Below are 22,943 nucleotides of genomic sequence, written 5' to 3' on the forward strand. Positions count from 1 at the left end.
ATCATAAGTATTTCCAATTCACCTAACTATGGAAATAGTAGCATTGACATTCTAAAAAAGAACTGTGAAGAAACAATATTAAGATGAAGAACACTATTTAAATATAAACTGTTACAAGGAAATATCAAAAAGCAATCATTGTACTAATAGCCTATTTAAAAGACTATCTATATTTATCTATAATTAAAACTCGTTAATTTAAAGCTCAAAATATATTTCTCCTTAATTAACACACCTATATCTCCTAACTTTCTTCCTCCAGCATAAGGAAGGCTAACTTATCACCTACTGCTGACTAAGGCAAGGACAGTGGGAAGAAGAGAAACCACAGGGCACATCTCTTCCTCTGACCCATTTCGGCCCCAACCCCACCGCATGTCATCCACCTTAACATGCACCCAGAGGAAGACTAACGGGGTGGGCATGGGACATGAATTACTTCTGGCAAGTGTAAGTCATTCTTCCAGTCAGCAAAAACAAAGATCTCCCTCCACCGAAACAGAAAAAGGGGGAAAAACGTTAATAGATAAGAGGATTATGCCTAAAGCCAAACAGATTTACTGATACCACGGTTTAGGAGGGACATACGGCCATATAACCCCACATGCACTGAAACATTACTTATTTTAAGACAAAGAAAACATCTGGTAACTGCAGTATCATTATTCTTTCATCTTAACTATGGCCTGGCAATCTGAAAGCTTTTAAGACTTCAGCAAGACTCTAAAAACTGTCTTTTCAAGTTAATCCTTTCTTTTTCGACCCAAAGAAAGAGACAAAGAATTTCTTTATAATTACTTTAGTGACACTTTAGTATTACTAAAAAAATACTTATCTTCTCATTCTAAAGTATGAGCTATATATGTTTTAGGTCTCTACTTATTGAAGAAATTTAGTCAGCTAAGGCTTTAGTCAATGCTTAACTGAAATCTCAACTTTATTAGCAACTGTAAATTTTCTGTGATACTTTAATTCGATTTATTTTAAAATAATTTTGATAAAGTATACCTAGTTAAAATCATGAATTACTCTTTACAATTATTCTTTTATCCTGCAATTTATAAGAGGTGATACTAAATTTTTCAATTTAGACAGTAAAAAGTTGTATTATAAAAATACACTGCATATCTGGGGGTACAATGGGTACTAACTGATTGATATGTGGTCATTAAAAACAGACAACTTGGTTAAATAATTGACAATAAAAACATAAAACATTTCTTTGTAAATCAGAGACAGCTACCAATTAAATGCCCCATTTTTAGGTCAACTGAACATTTTTCCTATTTACCTTAACATAAATCAGTGGTGCTAAAATGAGGCAATTCGACCAGCACAATGATAGTTATCTAGTAAATAATTTACAGTAAAAACGTTTATCTTCTAATAATTAAGTTTCTTCCTTCATTTAAAAATATAGGATCAGGAATAAATGAAAATAAGTAAACAATAAGTTAATCAAGAAAAAACGTACCCTAAAATAATCAATATTACAAATATAAGGCAATTTTTTAACATAAAGTTACACATTTACCATCCCATATCAAATATCTGTAAGAAATATTGTTATAATAGTCTATTCAGCTATCAGTGTACCAAGGACTGTGTCAGCTACTAGCACTGAACATGACACAATCTTGAGAGAAAATCCATTTCTTCAGAAAAATTTTTTAAATTAATAAATTGATTAAATGAAATACTGCCTCAAAATATATGCTGCCTACAGAACAAAATCATGAAAACCAAAAAAGTTAAGGCAGAAAAGTGGTAAAAGTTTACGAGAAATAATGTATTTACCTTGGCTCCGCACTCAGCTTTATTATATTTCTGCGTGGCAGAGAACTTTGTGATTTTTGTTTCAAATCCTATAAAAACGAAGAAAAATTATTTTACCTTTAAAACTAGTTCAAAATTAGTTATGTAATAATACCTTGCAAAAATCATGAAAAGGGCACAAAAGGAAAAAAAAATCCTCTTTCCAGCTACAAAAAGTCCATCAAAGTTCAAAATAAACAATTCTTGTGTGTGTGCATGTTTGTGTGTGTGTATTTAGACTCCAAGCACAGATATGTTACAGGGATTAGAGTCCATAATAGGTAGTTCCAATTAGGAACCAAATAAATCCTAGTTTTAGAAACAATTCTGCAAAAAGTTTTACTAGTTTACTTTTATATATGTTTCATATCCTTAAGAAATGTATATCCATTTATTGTGTTTTTCACTTTAATATGAAAATGTACAACCATGAGATGATTACAAGGCATCAGTATATGAAAATATTGAAGCTATATCTCTGATTCCAGATGTGTAAATTCAAATTACACGTAAAATTTCAAAGCCTATCATTCACAATAGATTCTAATAATAAATAAATTACAATACTATCTGAGTTGCCAAGTGGAAGTGTAAAGAGGGTCTCAATCAACCATTTTTTCATCTGTTCTTCCTTGCTGCAGAATAGCATGTTCTTCCTTACAGAGCAGTCTGTTTTATTACCTCATCTAATCCTAATAGCAACATAAGCCAAGGAGATATTATCATCTCATTTTACAAATAAATGAATGAGGGCTCATAGATGTTAAGTAACTTTTTCAAGGCCCACACAGTCAGGTGCAGAGGTTGAGGCTAATAGCTATTCTCCTAATTGCTCAATCAATGCTCTACTGTTCCACATATCTCAGCACTGCCATAGCACTCCATGGACTCATTCAAATGGAAGCCAATTTAGAATCATTCAAATTAAAGTTTAGCAAGAATAGATTAAGGATTTACAGAAGTTCAAATATCAAGGGACTTCTCATAAAACCAAGCAAAATAACTAATTACAATGTCCAGTTACCTTACAACATCTTCTTAACAGTGTTCTAAAAGCCTCTATGTTTCACATACCTTGAAATAAGTTCAGTATTTTATTTTTCATGCTTAGATTTAGGCAGAATAAAATACACACCATAAATCAAACACAGATCTCCTTATAGGAAAGAAGAACACACAGGTGATTTATATAGAGGGATACAAATTCTTTCAAATAAGGTACAAAGAAATAATTATATTCCAACATTTCTGTTCATTGAGCTTATCACCCCCCCCTTTCCAATTCAAGAATGAAAGAATCACATTTTTATGATGAATATAGAAGACAACTAACCATTTCTAAGAGGGTATCAGTAGAGTCGTATGAGTGTTTGTCCTTCAAAATAAGAAGTAGTGCAGAACTTCCAATTATCTTCTTCAAATTCATTAATGAATGAAACAGTCTGTGAACCAAAAATTTTACTCATCTGAGAAGTAATTCGAACATCTGTATACAATATTTTTAGTTTCTTTAATAATGGCCAAACCACCATTACCTTCATCCTATATTCTAAGTGAAACCTATAATGAACCTATAATGAATTGACTCTTTTTTACCCAGAACTAAGTACTTAGAAAAAAATGGTTAATCAGAAGATATCACTGACAAAGATTCATTTAAAACAGAAAACTTTCTGGACACAACTGAAACACATAAACTTATTCAAACTATTTATACTTTCTATGAATATCATAACAAATAATAAGAATATCCAGCATAATCACCCCAATAGCTTTAAGGCATTCTACCAAAAAGTAAAGAGTTGATACTTTACTTTAGAAAAGTCTTTAACAAGCGTTGAAACAACAGAAGACAAGAGATTAATTTATTCACTAGAAAATTCAATCAGTATAAACACTTCAAAGAATTCAAATTCCCAAGAATTCAAATAGACAGTTCACTGAATTTAGTTTATTTTCTTGTTCCAAAGAACGAGAAAAAAGAAAGATTTTCAAAAACCTGGATGAGGAGCGCATCAAATTGTATTTTTATGTCTGGGGAACCAAAGGGATGTTTATGAATCAACTGATTCAAGATCAATTCTGGAATATAGTCTCGGTACATTACCAGCTATTGCTGAAGCACTACACATGGGAAAAGAACTTGCTTAAAGTTTTCTTCAAGCTCAATCTTGTTTCTTTAAAGCTTTATAGAGCAGGGAGGCATCCCTAAGTAAACTCATATTGGAGAAATTTGTAGAGAAACTTTGCTAATCATGTTTTCAATCAACCATCAGAATGAAACTATTATATTTATAGAGTGATTATATTATTTTCCCCAACACAGAAAGCAATTTTGGATCTATGCGTTAAAAACATTTTTGCTGGCATGCAACAAGAAAAAGATTCGAAAAGAACTAGAAATAACTTCTTTTTGCAGAGCATTAAAATTATCTTCAAAGATGTAAATGATCATGACCAATAAATTATTAATTAAATACACTGACATAGCAAATCTATAACTATAGTATTAAAATCTTATGCATTTGAGTTCAGGCCATCATCCAGCTAATTTTCTCAGTCTATTCAAATGTTTTCCTACATAGTAACAAGTGTTCTCACCAGACTAAAAGACCATATGAATAAATATAATTCAGTTACAGAAACAAGTCCCTCACTCTAAGTTTATTTTTATTACATACATGGCTATCTTTATTAGGTCTTCTGAACCTGCAGAATAAAAGTCATGCTCTCCATCAGCTAAAATATTGTATGTATTCTAGTGTATTAAAGAGTCCTAATTAAAAGGAGTGAATGCACGAATCAATGTTCATATCCTAAAGGCACACACGCAGTCTTCTAATGAGATGATCATGAAAGACTAGCACAGCATTCCCCAAACACTTTCTCAAGATATAGAAAGCTGTTTCATTTAAAACAAAACTAAACTAAACACAGAAAATAAGTTTGGGAAACAATGAGTAAAACAAAATTTTAAATGTTCCAACATTTCATCAATGTGGGATTTCTCAGAGCCTCTAATTTCCTAACATGCCCTTATCCTATTATTATGGAACAGTTTGGGGAACATCACTTACGAATCAGTCTTCTAGTTTGTTATCACTGCTGCTGTTTCAAGGAGATGTCATCATGTTTGTCACTCAATAATTGGATCTGTATGTTAGAACCCTCACACTCACCCTTTGTTAATTTTTCTCTTACCTACCTTAATTACACCCTAAGAACTGGTAAAATTCTAAATCTTTCTGTAACTGAACTTATTACCATTTCTTCTTCTCTTCCACATAGCCCCATTATCTACTTTTAAGCTGAATGTCCATTACAAACACCGTCCCAGTCTAATTCATTTTTTTCTGCCATGATTAGAATTAATCTCCAAATATGCCATGATGTATTCTCACTCTTCAGTTTATAATTATATAAACATTCAATCTACTGTTGAGAGCATGACTCTAAGAGTCACCCTCAGACAGAAAGAGAACGCTGGAAGGGCCTGGAGCCCTGATGGTATTGTGGAGCTGTCGTAGCTGAACCAGTGACCTGCAGACTTCTTTCACGCGGCAGAAAATTAAGCAGGATAGGATTTATTCTGTTTCAGCTTGCTGTTACTAGCAGCCAAATGCAATACCTAACTCATACACACTTGTTCATGGGGACATTTATGCCAACATCCAAATAAACAGTGGTCAACAGTCCAAGAACAAGAGAATACCCAATGCTAGCTGCCTCTGTTTATAATTCTCTAACTTGTGTTTTGAAATTTCCTACTTAAAATGTCTGTGCTAATGACTTGATAATTGTTTATGACTTTTCAATGAAGTGTGAAGTGCTCACAAAGCAAATTTACAAATGTCAAGAACAATTTGAGAATTATTGTCTTTTTTTCTCTAAGATGCAATTTTGTACAGGGATGTTTTTATAAGCTAAAAGCAATACAAACATATGGAGACACTAATGACAGGCCTTCTGGAAAGGTTATGAGACAGAAAATGTTCTGTCGCAAAAACTCAATGACCTGTACCCAAATCTCTGTCAATATGGCAGCCAGAGAGGGAGCAAGTAGGCAGTGTAGTACAATGACTTCCCTATTTCCTCTTAGGAGTTCTGCTCTGGTCTGATTCTAAGCAGTCTCACTTTAAACTCTCAATAAACCAAGACGACGGGAGCAGGTGAAAAGAAAAAATGGGGGGGGGGGGTGGCCCGTGGCTTAGCAGTTAAGTGCTTGCACTCTGCTACTGGCAGCCCGGGTTCGGATCCTGGGCGCACGACGACACACCACTTCTTCGGCCATGCTAAGGCAGCGTCCCACATACAGCAACTAGAAGGATGTGCAACTATGATATACAACTATCCATGGGGCTTTGGGGAAAAAAAGGAGGAGAACTGGCAATAGATGTTAGCTCAGAGCGAGTCTTCCTCAGCAAAAAGAGGAGGATTGGCATGGATGTTAGCTCAGGGCTGATCTTCCTCACAAAAAAGAAAAAAAGAAAGAAAAAATGGGGGATCATACTTTCAAAAATGCTTTCTGTGGGAGAAACACCAACATCATTATCATTCAATGAGTGGTTTCCACTTTAAGCCCAGCTCAACCTCAACAGATGGATGCCAAATACATTTGCCACAAGAAAATTCAGAAGATATTCAAGATATCACCTTGAATATATTTTTTTAAGGACTCAAGTCAATTAATGAAACCTCAAGAATATTTTTTCCCTAGTTTCTAGAAAGGCAGTCAAAATATTGTAACTAAAAATTTAATTAACACTTATTACAGTTGGTGATATCAGTTGTGAATCAATTTTTTAATGATGACTTTATGTGCTGTGTACACTTTTCAGAAGAAAATATTTATAAAAAAGAGATTCATTTTTTAAATCCATAAGAAAATCAGAGCATATTTTTAATAATTTTAAAATATTATCTAAGCATACCATTGTTGTTAGGAAAAAAAATATGGAAGAAATAATAATCTAAACTATAGTAAAACAATAGTTAAAACTCCTTCCCCAATATAGGAATCTCCTTTGCACTGATCCTAATGAATGGTAACCTTAACTCTGGCAAGATCATGGAAGTCTCACTATCACAAAAGGTAAGCCTTTCCATTACTGGGAAGCACTATTTACAAAGCCCTTTGCTACTCTGAGCTAAAACCTGTACTCACTGCTTCTAATTCTGCAACATGAAAATAACTGAGCTTCTGCTCCTTCACTCATCTGACAGACCTTCAAAGAGGTAAAGACACTTTGCTATCAATACTCAGGCCATCCCTTCTCATTCCAGTTCCTTATATCATCCATATATATGACAAGCTTTCTAGGTTCTTCTACTTCCTGCCTATGCTTCTACACTTATTCTTTTTTGCCAGTGTCCCTCTAAAAAAAAGAAATGAGATATCCAAGAAGAACTGGATATGAAATAGGATGAAATTAAACTGCTACACAATGAAGTGTGGCTCTTTAGCTCCCTGGATTATAACTATGATTTATTTGATACCAAATCCTTAGTCAAAAAGGCAATCCCGATTACCACACTGTACTTAGGAGAAAATAGGATCAGTTTTATAATAATGTTTTACTACCCCATTTGCAGAAATGCACCGCAACAAAAAGTTGAGACAGCTAGTACTTTGTCAACAGATTTCTCGAAAAATGCTTTGAAAATTGGTGTTGTTTTTCTATAGCAATACTTACAAGGGATATCATTATTAATGTGGTCTGATATACATTAACAACTTCATCAAAAGATATAAGCTTATGACCTGAAATTTTAAAAGATTTTGTTTTTTCAATAATTATATTACCTGGTACCATAATCCACAACCACCCAGTCCTTTGCGGTTCCTGTGATAGCATCATGATGTTGAAACAGTCCCAAACTCCTTCTGGCTTCTGTCAGTGCCGTGTAATAGGATGATGAAAGAAATTTACTTATCTTGTATTTCTGAGCTTGTTGCAGGGCGAAATAGTAAAGAATTTCAGCAGTCCTAATTGCATAAAACAGTTATTAATTTTTATTTCAAAACAAACATTTTAGTTTACTATCTAAAATATGTGGCACTGATACTTTTTCAAATATGGTTTTTTAAAAATCCATAATTTCAGTACAAACAATTTATAAGAAAGATATTGATAGTAAACATTTCTATAAAACCACCAAGGTACTCACCTAATATATTAAATTCTCAATCATCAAAGAACATCACATCTATGCTGACATAAGGGGCCCTTGTTCTAGATGGTGCTGGAAGGAAACCAGTACCCACTGGCAGCAAGATAGGTTTATTTATGTATAACATACTGAAAAAATATCTCAACACAGCAGTAAGAACTAGATAAATGTTTCTCTCCTTTCTTCTCTCCAAAAGCAGTACAGACATATACCATGGACATCACCAGATAGCTATTCACTCTCACATATGTACATTACGAAGAGAAGTGGTGGGAAAATGCACGGTCACATGCGTGGACTAAAAGTAAAGGAGAAGCAAAAACTGATGGCCCCCTTGCTGAGTGACAAGAGTTAGTCTAGATGTTGAATGATAACATACAACTATAGAGAATTTAACAATATAAACTAAAAGATGATAAAACATATGCTGTCTTTTCTCGTTTATTTTAAAGTAAAGAAAAAAACACTTTCATCTAAGAATAGCTTTTGAGCAAGGATAAGGTGGTTTATGATTTTCACCTTTTATTTTTTTCATCAGAGGATATGAGTCAAGATAAATTCCTTAAACAGATCTTCAAAAAAAGACAAGGCTTGATGGAGTAAAAAATATAAGAAGGTTCTTCATGTCAAACATGTTAAAGACAATGGGGAGAAAATCAAAGCAGCTTGAAAAGGTATCAAGATATCAGGAAAAAGGCGAGATTCAAAGTGCATTTTTTGTACAAAAAAAAAAAAGAAAGAATTCCTTAAATTGTTGAAATAATTAAATACTAAATAATCTCCACTTTTAAATTCTAACCCTTCTGAAATTCATGGCATGAGAATTGCTAAATTTGAATTAAGGAAATTTTGTGTATATGTTCATATACATCCATAGCAAATATCCTAGTTTTGAAAAGAGTACTTATACATATAGATACCTCAAAATGCAAAAAAGTGAATTTTAAGAATATTTTCTTCCTTATATTTTTCTATTTTATCCACATTTTTTACAAATAGCATTAGGATGAAATATCACTATAACAACAGACAATAAACTTACTTTCAAATAAATTAATTACATTTTGAAATTCACAATTATTATATGGTTTTTTGTTGGTTTATTTTAAAGCAGTAGAATTTTCAAAATTTGTTACCAGCAGTAACTATTTCACCTTAAATATGTTCAATAAATTAAGATTGAACCAACATTCATAACTCTGCCACTAAAAAACACTTGACACTTAAAAATCATGCAGTTGGGCTGGCCCGGTGGCATAGCGGTTAAGTGCGCATGCTCCGCTGCTGGCGGCCCGGGGTTCGGATCCCGGGTGCGCACCAACACATCGCTTGTCAGGCCATGCTGTGCCAGCGTCCCGCATAAAGTGGAGGAAGATGTGCACAGATGTTAGCCCAGGGCCAGTCTTCCTCAGCAAAAAGAGGAGGATTGGCATGGATGTTAGCTCAGGCCTGATCTTCCTCACAAAAAAAAACAAAAAATCATGCAGTGGTCCAAAAGAATCTCTACATTATTTACTACTTGCTGTTTTTATCATTGATAGTTTAGAATAACATAACAGATAACTAATTAACATTCTATTGGGTAAGAATGCATAAAGCTCTACAATATATAAACACTATTTTATTATAAATAAAATAATATGTATTTATCTGGCACAGTTGTGAATATTCCAAAAAAACAGTCAAAGGTTAGGCTTTTGAAATAATGATAACAGTACAACAGTAAAAATAATAAAAACACATACTACTATATCAAAGTATAACTCTTGAAGAAATTCACGATTTTTATAAAAAGGCTTTCTGAAATGTACTCAGTTTCCACTGGTACACAGAAGAAGGTAGGTACAACTTATTTTTAATACTGAGATTCACCATGAAAATTAATCATCATGAATTCATGATTTGAACTGAATTAAAAATAAATTCATAATGAAAATAAATTACTCTCCTGTGTTACACACACCTAGAAAAAGCCTCAGGAGTCCCTAAAACAAAAAGCAACCAGACTCTGTTACTTAGAACTATAATCTCCATGATAGCCACCTGCCACATGTGGCTATTTACAGTTAAATTAATCAAAATTAAATGAAATTAAGAGTTCAGTTCCTCAGTCATGCTGGTCACATTTCAAGTGCTCAGCATTACATGTGGCTAGTGCCTATCATACTAGACAGAGAAGAAACAGAAACAGAATATTTCTATCACTGCGGAGAGTTCTATTGGACAGTGATTGAAAGTTCTAGCAGATAATGCTGGTTTAGAGTGTTTTTACATTTTCTACTGACTTTTCTGTCTTCTCCATGTCAGTTTCCTTTTTCAACCAATCACTCTGCCTCCATCAGTTCTCACCTCTTTCAAATTTTGTTCTTCTAAGCAGAAAATCATACCTACAGAAATGTGTTTCAAATAAATATTTATTTGAACTGAGATGGAGCCTCTCAAGTTCTCCCATAAAATACATTAGTTTTAGAGTATGTACTTTGAGACCCACACTTTGGCTGCTGAGAGGCCCTATTTGCTCCTTCTGATCCTTGCCCCTGTTTCAACAACTCAGCCTGCCAGATTAATGACCTGTAGACACACATGACGATGTCACTGAATATTAGCATGGGGTCAAACAATAGAGGTAGCTAGTTAGAAAAATATAAAACACAGAATATAACACCCAGAAAATCTAATTACATAAACTTCTTTTCCTTCCAGAACAAAAACCCATGTAATAATTTGATTATGCTTTGGAGACATATTTCTAACGGCATTAAAATTTCACAATTACATTAACCACATCCTAACACTGCATAAATGTTGTATATTATGCAGAACTCTATGAAAAGGCTATGATAACATAAAAAAGTGCATAAATAAACATAACTATCTAAAGGTAAATGTACCTTAAATGAGATTCCAATATCCTATCCAATCGTTTGTAAAAGGGTCTCGATGTAAAGTAGCCACTCCAGTAATGATCGTCTCGGTCAGCATAGGTGAAAAAATCTCCACTTAGAACAGGGAACATCGATTGGCTATTTGTATTGGCTGCACTTTCTTTATCCAGTGCATCAAAATAATCTGATAAAGTCCCAAACTGTATCTAGTAAAAACAAAAGTTACACTTGAATTATTTATCTCTACCTTAATATTACTTCTAGCACTGAAAGAAAAAGTTACTAATAAATATTTAAGATGTTGCTTCCAAGTTAAGAGGAATGTATAGCCCAGGATTTACAAAACTCAAAAGCAGGGGAAAAAAATACTCAGTGACTCTTTCTTTTACTTGCATCAAGTCCCAAATGAAACTAAGAGAAAACTTGTACATTTAAGCAGTTAGAAGAACAGCTATTTAGATGTACAAATTTGTGGATCTGAAAATTTCTAACATATCTCTAGAATTTCAAAGTGTGCAAGGAACAGGGCATACAGTAATCCAGACTTGAATGAAAGATGGAGGAAGCAGCTAAAATAAAAGACATATTTTCAGCAAAATGTTCCAGAAATCTGGAAGAACAGTTTTGTTAGTCATTAAGTATTTTCATATATCATATGCACATACCCTCCCCGCTGGCCTCTCCTTCCCCCTAGTTTGAGTTCTTATAAGGGAGAGGGGACAGACTTTAAGAACAGCAGGTCATTAAAAAAAATGAACTTTCTACCAGCAGGTAACACTGAATAGAAGTAAAACACAAAAGAGTGACGAGAATTGCAAGGCTGACTGCTCAAATGAAAGGTCTTTCTGACTAATGATTTAAATTACCAGTACATAAATCCACTTTTATGAGCCTAAATTATTCTATAAATCAAAGGAAAAAATAAACATTATACCAGACCTTGTAAACAGATATTAAAAGGCAGTGTTGTTAGATAGAAACAGATAATTCAACAGACAACGTGTTCCTTTTAATAAGATGCTCATTTTGTTGTTTCCAACCTTATACATTCATACGTATACATAGACACACACACACACACACACACACAGATATTGAAAGCCATTTTGATTCAACATGGCAGAAAAATAATTAAGAGCAGTTAAAAACAGTTAGCAGCACTCTAGCAGAGTGGTTGAGAGTATCCAGAACCTGGATCCAGATGGTATGGGTTTGTATTCTATCTCTACCACTTACCTAACACGTAGTTTTGAGCATATCATATAATGTCTATGTGTCTTGCTGTGTTACAGCTAATGAGGTTCTAAGTAAAATGCTTAGAAACATGACTGGCAAATAATGGTGTAAGTTTTAGCTATTCTTTCTCCACTGCAAAGGCAAAACTTCAACTGGAAGCACAACAATGATATTAGTAAGACAAATATGTTACTATAATGTAATTATGATACAATAAGTTTTGTAACAGCAAAATAGATGATTATGTCTAAATCTTGTATACATTAAAGAAAAGCAATTTTCAACTATATTATCTACTCTTATGTTGGCTTCATCAAATACAGTGCGTCTTGGGCAAATTAATCTATTTGTGTCTCAGTTTCCTTATCTATAATGGGAATAATTATAGTATCTACCAGAAAATGTTCAGAGAATTAAACAAAGTAAATCACTTTAAAAAGTTAATAACAAATAATAAGCACTCAATACATTTTAACTAATATTGTAAGTATTATTACTCATTCAACTGTATTACAAAGAAGCAGAATATGAGTATATGTGTAACCATATAAGAAATGAGGGTTACAAATACAGAGAAATATGGCATTACCTTCAGACCCAATAGGCACAGATGAGCTCAGGGAAGTACACACAATAATAGTGGCAAAATACTCAAGGATCTAAATATTTCTTAGGCTGATTTTGCTGATCTATATAATAAGAGATTTCTATTAGATAACAAAAATCCCTTTCAGTTTCAGATTTTAGGGAACTACGGCATGCTACAGAGTTAATATTAACAATGGAGTATACTCTTTAAATATATTTCATTAATTTTTGGTATTAACCAGGATGAAAATATTTCCTCCTTGGCAACTTCCCAGAGCAAAGTTTACGTAAGTGGCCTAGTGGGCTTTCTCACAAACTTAATTCAACCTTAAAGATTGAAATATAATCCTCTATCTATGCTAGAGTAGTTTCAAAACAAATTATTTAACATAAATTTTTCTGTGGAGTCTCTTAGTGGCTCAAATAAAGTATTTGGGATGCCTAAAAAATAACCAAATAAAAATGTTTAAATGGTTTTTACATTAAAAGGCAACAAATTAAATCTTAAACATAACAAACAATCTTAAACATAATCTTAAAGGCCTCTATCAGGACAATAACATAGGAAAAATTACACAAATTGTTAAACAAGTGATGATCAATGGCAAACTAGCTATCTTGGCTAATCCAATACCAATTTCTCAGCCATCTAAATTCAAGTACTTACTTTTATTTTTCCTTTCATTAAAAGAAAATAATAATAAACTTACACTTCCAGCTTAGACAAAGTAACTTTAAACATCCCAAAGAATATATATAATTAGATAAACTATACAGAGAAAAAAAAATTTGTTTGAAGATATCTAAGGGCAATCAAAGCAGCCAGGATTTGAGGGACAAAAATTCTGGAAAGAAAAGAAATGCATCAAGGTCACTGGATACAAGGTTAAAATGCACAAATCAACTGTATTTTTATACACAGAATATACCATGTTAACGGATTAAATGGCCTAATATTTGTAAGAAAGTTAAGTGTACTTAAATTGATCCATAGAGTCAATGCAATCCCAAACAAAATCTCAACCTGTTTTTTTTGGGGCGGGGGGGGGGGGGTAGAAATTTACCAGTTGATGCTAAGCAAATATAGAACTACAAAGAACTAAGAATAACCAATGCAATCTTGAGAAGGAGAACAAAATTAGAAGACATACTATCAAACATTAAGTTCTATTATAAAACTGTAGTAATTAAGACAGCACGAGATTAGTCAAAGAGACAAAACTGAATAGAGGGTCTAGACACAGATCCACATAAATGCAGTCTCACTCAAAATTAATGAAAAAGATAATGCTGCAGTGCAATGGGCAAACTATGGTCTTTTCAATAAATGGTTCTGGAAATCTATATGGGCAAAAATGAATCTTGATCCCTACCGTCACATGATTCACAACAATCAATTCCAAATGGACTGTAGACCTAAATGTTGAAGGTAAAACAATAAAGCTTCTAGAGGATAGCTTCATGAGAAATGCATTTTCATGACCATGGTAGACAAAAATTTCTTAAACAGAACATAACAAGCATTAACCGTAAAGGAAAATATTGTTATATTAGATTTAATTAAAATTAAAAATTTCTGTTCATCAAAAGATAGCATTAAGAGAAAACACAGGCTACAAAGTGAAAGATAATATTTGCATAACTTTTATCTGAAAAAAGACTCAACCTAAAATATATAAAAGAACTATAAACGGTAAGAAAAAGACAGACTACCCAATTTAATTAAAAATCATCAAAAGACTTAAATAGGCACTTCACAAAAGAAGATACCCAAATAGCAATAAACTTATGAAAAGAGGCTCAACCTCATTAACTCCCAGGGAAACACAAAATAAAACCACCACATCTATCATAAAGGATAAAAATTTTTTTAAAAATCCTGACAATACAAAGTCTGAGTAAGGAAGTGGAGCACCTGAAACTGTCACACAATGCAACAATTAGAGCATCTATTTTGGAATACTGTGAGGCAATACCTACTAAAGTCGAACATGTGCATACCCAATGACCAAAAGTCCCATCCCAGTTTAGAACCACATAAACTTATACATATGTATACCAAAACATGTATAGGATGTTCAAAGCAGCTTTATTTGTAATAGACAAAAAAAATGGAAACAACCTAAATGTTCATCAACAAAAGAATGGATAAATTGTGGTATAGTTATCAAATGGATACTAGAGATACTACACAGCACTAAAAATGAATGAACTACTGCTACATGCAACAACATGGATGAGTCCCACCAACATAATGTGGAGCAAAAAAAAAGCCAGACACAAAATAACACATACTTAAGATTTCCTTCTTACAAAATTTAAAATCAGGCAATACTAATCATGGTGATAGAAGTGAAAATAATGGTTACTTTTGCAGGAGTTAGTAATGATTTGGAGAACATCTGAGGGACTCTTCCAGGGTGCTATAAATATTCGGTCTATGTCTTGATCTGGATGACAGTTACATGGGGTTTTTGTTTTTTTTTTTTTTTTTTTTTTGTGAGGAGATCAGCCCTGAGCTAACATCCGCCAATCCTCCTCTTTTTTTGCCGAGGAAGACGGCCCTGGGCTAACATCTGTGCCCATCTTCCTCCACTTTATATGGGACGCCGCCACAGCATGGCTTACCAAGCAGTGCGTTGGTGCACGCCCGGGATCTGAACCAGCGAACCCCGGGCCGCCGCAGCGGAGCGCGCGCACTTAACCGCTTGCGCCACCGGGCCGGCCTACATGGGGGTTTTTTAACTTGATAAAATTCTCTGTACAATTATGGTTTGTGCCCTGCTCCTGTGTACGTGATACTTCAATTTTTAAAATTACTTTACAAAATTGTTCCAGTAGGCAAACAAGGAGGAAATAAGTAAAATACTAAAATCAGGATTTAGTTCTTCAGAGTTAGGCAGTAGCTCCTTCTATGGATCTCAAACCATTCTCCAGGAAGAAGTATTGAGAGCTAAGATACCCACATACATACGCCGTCCTCTAATTAACGGTTCATGTATGAGCTTCATCTTTGAGGAGATTACAAAAATGATTTAAACACAGTCCCGATGCTCAGAGTTCATAATCTGGTAGAAATTCAGTTGTAAGTATCTTAAATAAACTTGATATTTTATTTATTTATTTGATATTATTCAAGTTTACTTAATAAACTTGCATTCTCACTATGTAAAATGTGGTCTGTCATCAGCTTTTTAACTTCCTACACAGTAACATCCCTTCCTTTCTCTAGTATTTTCACAGATCTTCCACTGTCTTAAAGGTTAATATGTGAAAAAGTTAAACATGTCAGATAATTAGTTTTCTCATATAGGGTCTAATATAGGACTTTAGTGTGAATCTTGACTCACACAAAGCATCTGTTAAAAAATGCTTTTATGAGATCAGGAAAATTTGAATCTATCTGGATATAGGATATAATTGAATTACTGTTAATTTTTTAGATGTGATAATGGTACTATAACTATATTTTTAAACAGAGTCCTTATCATTTAGAGATACATACTGGAATGGTTATAGATAAAACTACATGACATCTGAGACTGGCTCCAAAATAAACCCAGGGAGAGGAGTGAGATGATAGTGGGGTACAGCTGAAACAAGAGTGACCTTAAGTTGATGAATGTTGTAGCTGAGTCACAGATATGGGGAGCAGAGGGGTATTTGTGTTATTCTCAAAACTTTTTAGGGTTCATTTTAAATTTTCCACAAGAAAAAAAAAAGGAACTACAGACAATGATTAATTTTAGAAGTCTTCTCATCTAAGAAAAATGGTAGTATATTCTCTGGACACAGGACGTTTGTTTGCAAAATTCATGAGATGTTCATCTGCATCTGCCAGTCACACTACTAAATCACAAGGATGCAAGTGTCAGAGAGAAACAAACTTTCAATGCTGGTAGAAAAACAGGACATCACCGAGAAATGAATATCACAACTTAGTAGGTGCATGTTTTCAACGACATAAAATTAATGCCTTTTTAATCCTCAAGGAGTGGTAAGAAAGGGACAAGTTTAGAAAAGGAACTATAGTATAAAATAATTTTCCTCTTAATGAATTACACTTTCTAAGAAATACTAGAATGCAGGACAAAGAAACTAAAGCTATGGTGTTTTAGCCTCATTTAAAAATGAAGGTTCAACTTCAAATACAGTAACATAATTAAATATTTCTCATTACCTTAACATTGTATCTAGATTGAGAATTCATATAATCAAAAAGCAGCTGATAATTCTTGAACTGATGATCCCATTCTGTGCGTTCGCAGAAGCGGAAATCGTCTCCTAGTGGGGCCAGGACAACTGTAGTACGGAAAAGCTTTGACTTCTTTCGGTACTGATCTAGAAGCAACTCAGCCCTACAAAAGAAAAAAGGAAAATATGAATAGTATTAAAAAAAAGACAATGGGACAACTCATTAAAAAATGTATTATATTAATAGAAATTATTGTATATTTTACCTGTACTTTAGATTAGTATGATTTAATTACAAGGCAGATTTTTTTTTAACGTACTGTACTAGTTTTCACTATCCATTTAAAATACTCATAAATTCTTATCAGAGGGAAAAACCCATAGTTTTCCAATGGATTATCCTTAGAGAAATAAAGTCACATACCTAACTATGGCATATAATTATCAGGGGCATCAATGCCCTCCTAAAAGCCAGCCACAGAGATTAAATCCCAGATTGCCCATGTTTTAAAATAATTTAGCCCAAGAAAACAATAAGGATTTCTCATCTATATCAACTTTGAAGTTTGCTTTGACTTAATATCTCTTTCTCTAATCTAAAATTGCCTGATTAAACATAAGTATAATATTTTGAGTGAAACCAATTATAGAACCATATTTCCTTTTCTAAAGGAAGAAAATCAACTCATTTAAAGCCTGCCATGAATAATCTGAGTATTTGTCACAGTGTCCTTCTCAATACTAATCAACAGATAGAGCTTAGGAGTTGAATGACGTATTTGGTTTCTACCTCTCTAGGTTCTAACCCATGACTCAAAAGGTCAGCTAAACACAATGTGTTGAGGGGCTTTTACATTACATATTCTAGTTTTCTGCAGAAAACCCTTTGGGAAATGCTGAATTGGGGCACGATTTGAGGAAGTCTGAGAATACAAACTAAGGGGAAGGGCTTGTAAAGATGAAATTAAACAAGCAGAAGAACCAGAGAAGCTCTCCATGTTTATAATGCCAAAGATTAAGAAAATTTAGTGATAAAAGACCAACACGCCTTTTACCCAGTATTCCAATGTCCACTTCAAGGATTATTCAGAAGTAAATTCCAATTCACAAAAAAAATCTTATGAAAGAAACTCAAAGAACATTAATGATGGAAAGAGGCATTTTACAGAAATTATGAAAAAGCATTTAACTAAATTTAGAATCTCATATGATCTTTTTATACTGATAGTCTCTTAAATTGCTTTGCAAATATTAAATTATTAGCAAAAATTTAATAACTTGGTGAGTAAAATATAACCATAATATTCTTATGTAACATATAATGCTTAGTTTTCTGAGATTAGCTTTTCAGTAGAGTACTTAATTTTTACTAGTAATTTACTAATATTCCACATTTACGAAAAATAATTTTAGATTACTTAAAAAAAAAACAAGATTAACCACATATAAAGATAAATAAGACCAAAATAAATAAGAAGAAAAAAACCAAATATATAAATCACTGATATAAAATATACTACGATTGAGCATCCAACTAGATCCCATAGGCGATGAGCATAAGAAAGGATATGTGATTATTTAAACACATCGCAAAGTTTACTACTAGATATACCGTATCTTTCATGTATATGTATAAAACATATAGGAGGAAAGAAATCATAAACATTAATTAAATCATAAACAGAAACATTTTCCATTCAGCATCTATCCTAACTCCCAAGCTCCTGCTCAGAAATTGTCAACACCAAGAAAGCCAAGGGACCCACCTCCACCACCTGGAAAGTAGCCGACGCTCACTAAATATATGGAAAACTAAGGAGGAATGAATTGACCAACAACACATCTTAAGATGTGCAGCTGCAATTGGCTCTTCACTTATTCTACCAGGTAAAAAATGACAACTTAACTAGAACCGAAAAAAAATTCCCTGAAACATCAAATCATCTGACATGTAAATCATCATATGTAAAACACAGACCAAAAACTGAACTTGCTGGAGAACGGTATTTCTTATTTGCAAAGTGGAGGAGCCTGTTGAACTGAATGTACCAAGTGTGCAACCTGTATATTATAGTTACATTTCATTTTCTTTAGGGTATTAAAAAATCAAGTGCCACTAAGCTGGAACGGCCATGTTTAATCTCCCTTCATCACAAAATCAAAAGGAAAGTGACATAGGAATGTGAAGTAACCAGCAGAAGTCCTCTTAAGATTTCAAGACTCATAAGAGGTTTTTAAAAAATCTACATAAGTATTACATAGATTCATTCACCCGTATGCCCCTAGGTGCCTGGAAACTACTTTCAGAATCACTGGAACTGACTGAGCACAAAGTACGTTCCTTGGGGGGGTAATCTTTGAAGGGTTAGATGACACAGCAAAAGGATTACACAAAATGGTTCTTGGGTACTCTCAGCAGCACCCAAGAAAGGAAAAGAGGGGGCCTCACAAGACCTGTGGGTGCACTGGGACTCCCCACCTGAAGCATCTGGCTACCCTTCCAGAAGTTCCCTATCCCTGACCACCTGTGCTGAGAGGAGTACTGCAAATAACTGATTCAGTGACAAACAGCTGTTTGCCCAAGTAGACAGGCAAGGCTACCCCTTCCCCCCACCTCTTCCTTTTTACTTCACCTTTTGCTACATAATATATTGGATTATTCTCTTATGGCTAACTAGCCTAACCCTAGAAAGCAGTGTCCTCACTGATTCTCACTGCTGTAGGAACCAAGAAAATGAAACCAGGTTGATCCCTAATCTTGAACAGTTTTTCAAAACAATGAAAGTCTGATTTTGACAGAAGGGATCCAAGGCTTCAAGAAGGCTGTCGTGCTCAAATAGTTTTGTGTCTGCCACAGTGAGAGGCTCATGCTGGAATATTTTCTTTACGACCACAAGGACTCGCTCAAGGCAAAGAGACCCAATCTCACCTTCTTCCTCACACACATTTTTTAAAAAGCAATTTTTTTAAATAAATAGATTTGATAGAGCACAGTGCAAAGATCTTGCTTTATTTAAAAGGCTATATTATTTTTCTAGCAGAGATGAGTGGTTTATACTACAACACAATGTTCTATTTTAATACATTATACACCACTAATTTTTAAGTGAAGAAATTAAATTTTAAAAGCACCCAAATTAGAACTATAGTTAACTTGGTTTAATGAGATGTTTCCATCATTAGCACAATTTTCTTCTTAAAAAAAAAAAAGATTCATTCCTTTGATTTTTATTTAAATATTTTCAAGTATAAATATTTCTAATTAAAGTTTTCCATAAGTAAAAAACATCAGAAAGATGCAAAAATACGTCTTCATCAGAGCTGGGCAGCTTTCACTATTATTGAAATTGTTATTAAGGGAACAAATAATTACATTCTTTATGTGTTCCATTTCAATAAACGTGTTTTTGCAGTTGGGTTGCTTTTCTTACCAATTTATACAATAGAGACCATAAGTTTTATTATCAACAAAAGTATATGAAATCAATCAAACACAGTACATGGTTTTTACAATGAGGGCAAAGGAGAGGGTAATAACAGTGTATTATAGGTTATCCATTGTATATTGAGCTACTATTGTTCACTTTCCATTAAGTTATAACACATAAGAGGCATAGTCAGGCTCTGGCATTTTTAAGTTGCTTTAGATCTGGTTTGAACGAATACCTTAACAAAGATAATGTTGGCTACTGAAGCCCATTTATTCAACCCTTCAGCAACAAGCAACTAACGCTTGCTTGTTCAAAATGTTGTCTTATGAAATGCATATTTTCATACCTGTTTTGGACATTTCCAATAGATATTGTTTCTGGGGGGACTCCCCAGGGACAACCAAATCTGCCTCCAGGAAGCCGTTTAAAATCAAACTGGCAGCATATTTTAGGATCAGGTCCACAAGTGTGAGGGATGTCATAGCTGTAGAAGGGCATCATGTGGCAAAAAATATCTGTGACAGATTCCAGATCTAAAATAAAGAGCCAACAGAAACCTGTATTTATAAATTTTGTTTTCCCAAAACTGTTTGAAATATGCCAGTACTTTATACAGATATAATGCAAACTCTACCCTAAACCAACAATCCCTTTAACTACTAACAGTACATAAACCCCAGCAGCATTTAATGACTACCAGACTGCAAGAAGATGCTCACATCTCAGTCTCTACCTCCTCTATCTAAACTTAGCAGAGTCAGAAAAGCCCTGTTATGAACCAGTATCTGCTGGAAGGATACAAACTGAGCAAAAGCAAAAGTTATAACCAGCTCATCCATGCCCATCCCTGGCTGCCAGCTCCTGCCCCATCTGTTCCCACCTCAGCTAACAGGACACAGCGAGAGAGACCATTGCATTAGCTGCAGAGGCAGGGTGAGAAGGCGGCAGAAAGAGAGTAAAAGGGGGAACTGGAAGAACAAAGGAGAAAAGGGGGGCTTGTGAAAATCCTGGGCAAATTCCTGTCTACTTGAGTGAGGAGAAGGAAGGGCAAGCAGTAGAGTTCATGGGGTCTCCCCGATGTGCCCCCATAAAGAGCCAGTGGGACTTTTCACCAAGAAGGAAGCATAGGAAAAGTAAAAGGAATTTTCAAAACCAAAAACAGTAATAAAAACAAAGCAAACAAAAAAGATATGGAAAACAAGCACTGACTCCTGATGCAGAATTGTATTTAATTAAAACCTCAATGTCAGTATGTGTTGATATCACTGCCCTTGAGAGGTCAGAAGCCAACCACCAAGTGAGACTGGAGGACTTAACTAGTAGTTGAAAGTGGTTATCTTTGTACGATCCTGACCTGTAAATAGCTCTCTCCCTTTACTTATGTAAGGATTTTCAATTTTGAGGAATGGGTATGCATTGCTTTTATAATAAAGACAGACAAAAGGAAAAACCAAAAAGCAACACTTACATTAAAAAAAATGAAAACAATTGCTTCATTAAGAACCAGAATACACAAAGCTCAACTTAATTCCAAAACATAATTTCAAAGCAACATATTCAAATCTATCAAATAAGTCTTAAAATATTCCAGTTTTACCTCATACTCCATTTAGTTAAAATAATTACCAGTTCTTTTCCAAACTGTAAAGCTATTATAATCTCTATATTTCTGTGCTGTCAGTTTCACTGAATCACGTTCACAAATGTGACACTATGGATGCCGGTCACTAATGCATGCTATCCGCACCGAGGTTGTCACAAGTCCCAGAACTGATGCCAATTCCCTCCTCCTTTCTCCTGTGGATCAAGGACATACCCAACACCCCACTACTGCTCCTCACACCATACTGTTTAGCATCTCATTTACACATTTCAGTTTATCTGCCGCATTTGGTGCTTTTACAAATTAGACGATAATTTCCAGATAGGCAAGGATGTTTTCTATATTTCTTCCTAGCACGGTATTAAGTACATAAAAGTACTCAGTAATTTCTTGCTGACTGATACTTATGGGCAATTTGAATGTAGGCAATTGTTTGAGTAGGGCTTCTTCAAATTCACGATCCCTTTTTTTTTTTAATTAACACGCTCCTTTGCATTTGATCAAACTATACAGCGTGCCACCCCCTACAAGTTCTTGTTTTCCCTACAGGTTTAATTGTCCAGAATACAAAATTATATAGCTAATTTCTTTCCTTATTGAAAAAACAGTAGTACATATAAGAAAGTTACTGTCTAGATTTACAAATGATTTTTCCAAAACACTTAAGGGGGTCTAGATTATACAGGAAAGCAAGTATGATGTAATGCAGTAACTTTTGTACATTGTTTTAGCGACAAAATCCTTTTGTCAAATGAAATCTTATTGAGAACTCAATACTGGGATGGCAGTGTATGCCAGAGGCCTAGGAGCCTGGGCTTCAGAACTGCACGGAACTGGATTCATAACTCAGCTCTGTACCTACTACCTGTAAGACTTTTTGGCAAATGGCTTCACATACCTAGGCCTCCAATTCTTCATCATTTAAAAAGGATAATACTAGAACCTAATTTAAAGGATAACTATAAAGATTCAATGAGAGAGTGGATCTGAAGCATAGAACACAATGCACGGCCCTTAATA

The 22,943-nt window shown here is 34.0% G+C and overlaps 1 protein-coding gene across 1 annotated transcript in view; it reads right to left on the reverse strand.

Moving 5' to 3' along the window:
* Positions 1-22,943, reverse strand: part of MAN2A1 (mannosidase alpha class 2A member 1) — a 160,956-nt gene that overhangs the window by 67,340 nt on the left and 70,673 nt on the right. The window contains exons 7-12 of the mRNA XM_004420323.3: positions 20,667-20,853; positions 16,876-17,053; positions 10,878-11,077; positions 7,619-7,801; positions 3,149-3,257; positions 1,798-1,865 (exon numbers count right to left, since the gene is read on the reverse strand). Coding sequence (XP_004420380.2) covers positions 1,798-1,865; positions 3,149-3,257; positions 7,619-7,801; positions 10,878-11,077; positions 16,876-17,053; positions 20,667-20,853 — 925 coding nt within the window. The remainder of the gene's footprint in view (positions 1-1,797; positions 1,866-3,148; positions 3,258-7,618; positions 7,802-10,877; positions 11,078-16,875; positions 17,054-20,666; positions 20,854-22,943) is intronic.

The sequence above is a fragment of the Ceratotherium simum genome, chromosome 4 (genome assembly GCF_057802395.1).
Source record: "Ceratotherium simum simum isolate JZ-2026a chromosome 4, ASM5780239v1, whole genome shotgun sequence".
NCBI classification, from domain to species: domain Eukaryota; kingdom Metazoa; phylum Chordata; class Mammalia; order Perissodactyla; family Rhinocerotidae; genus Ceratotherium; species Ceratotherium simum.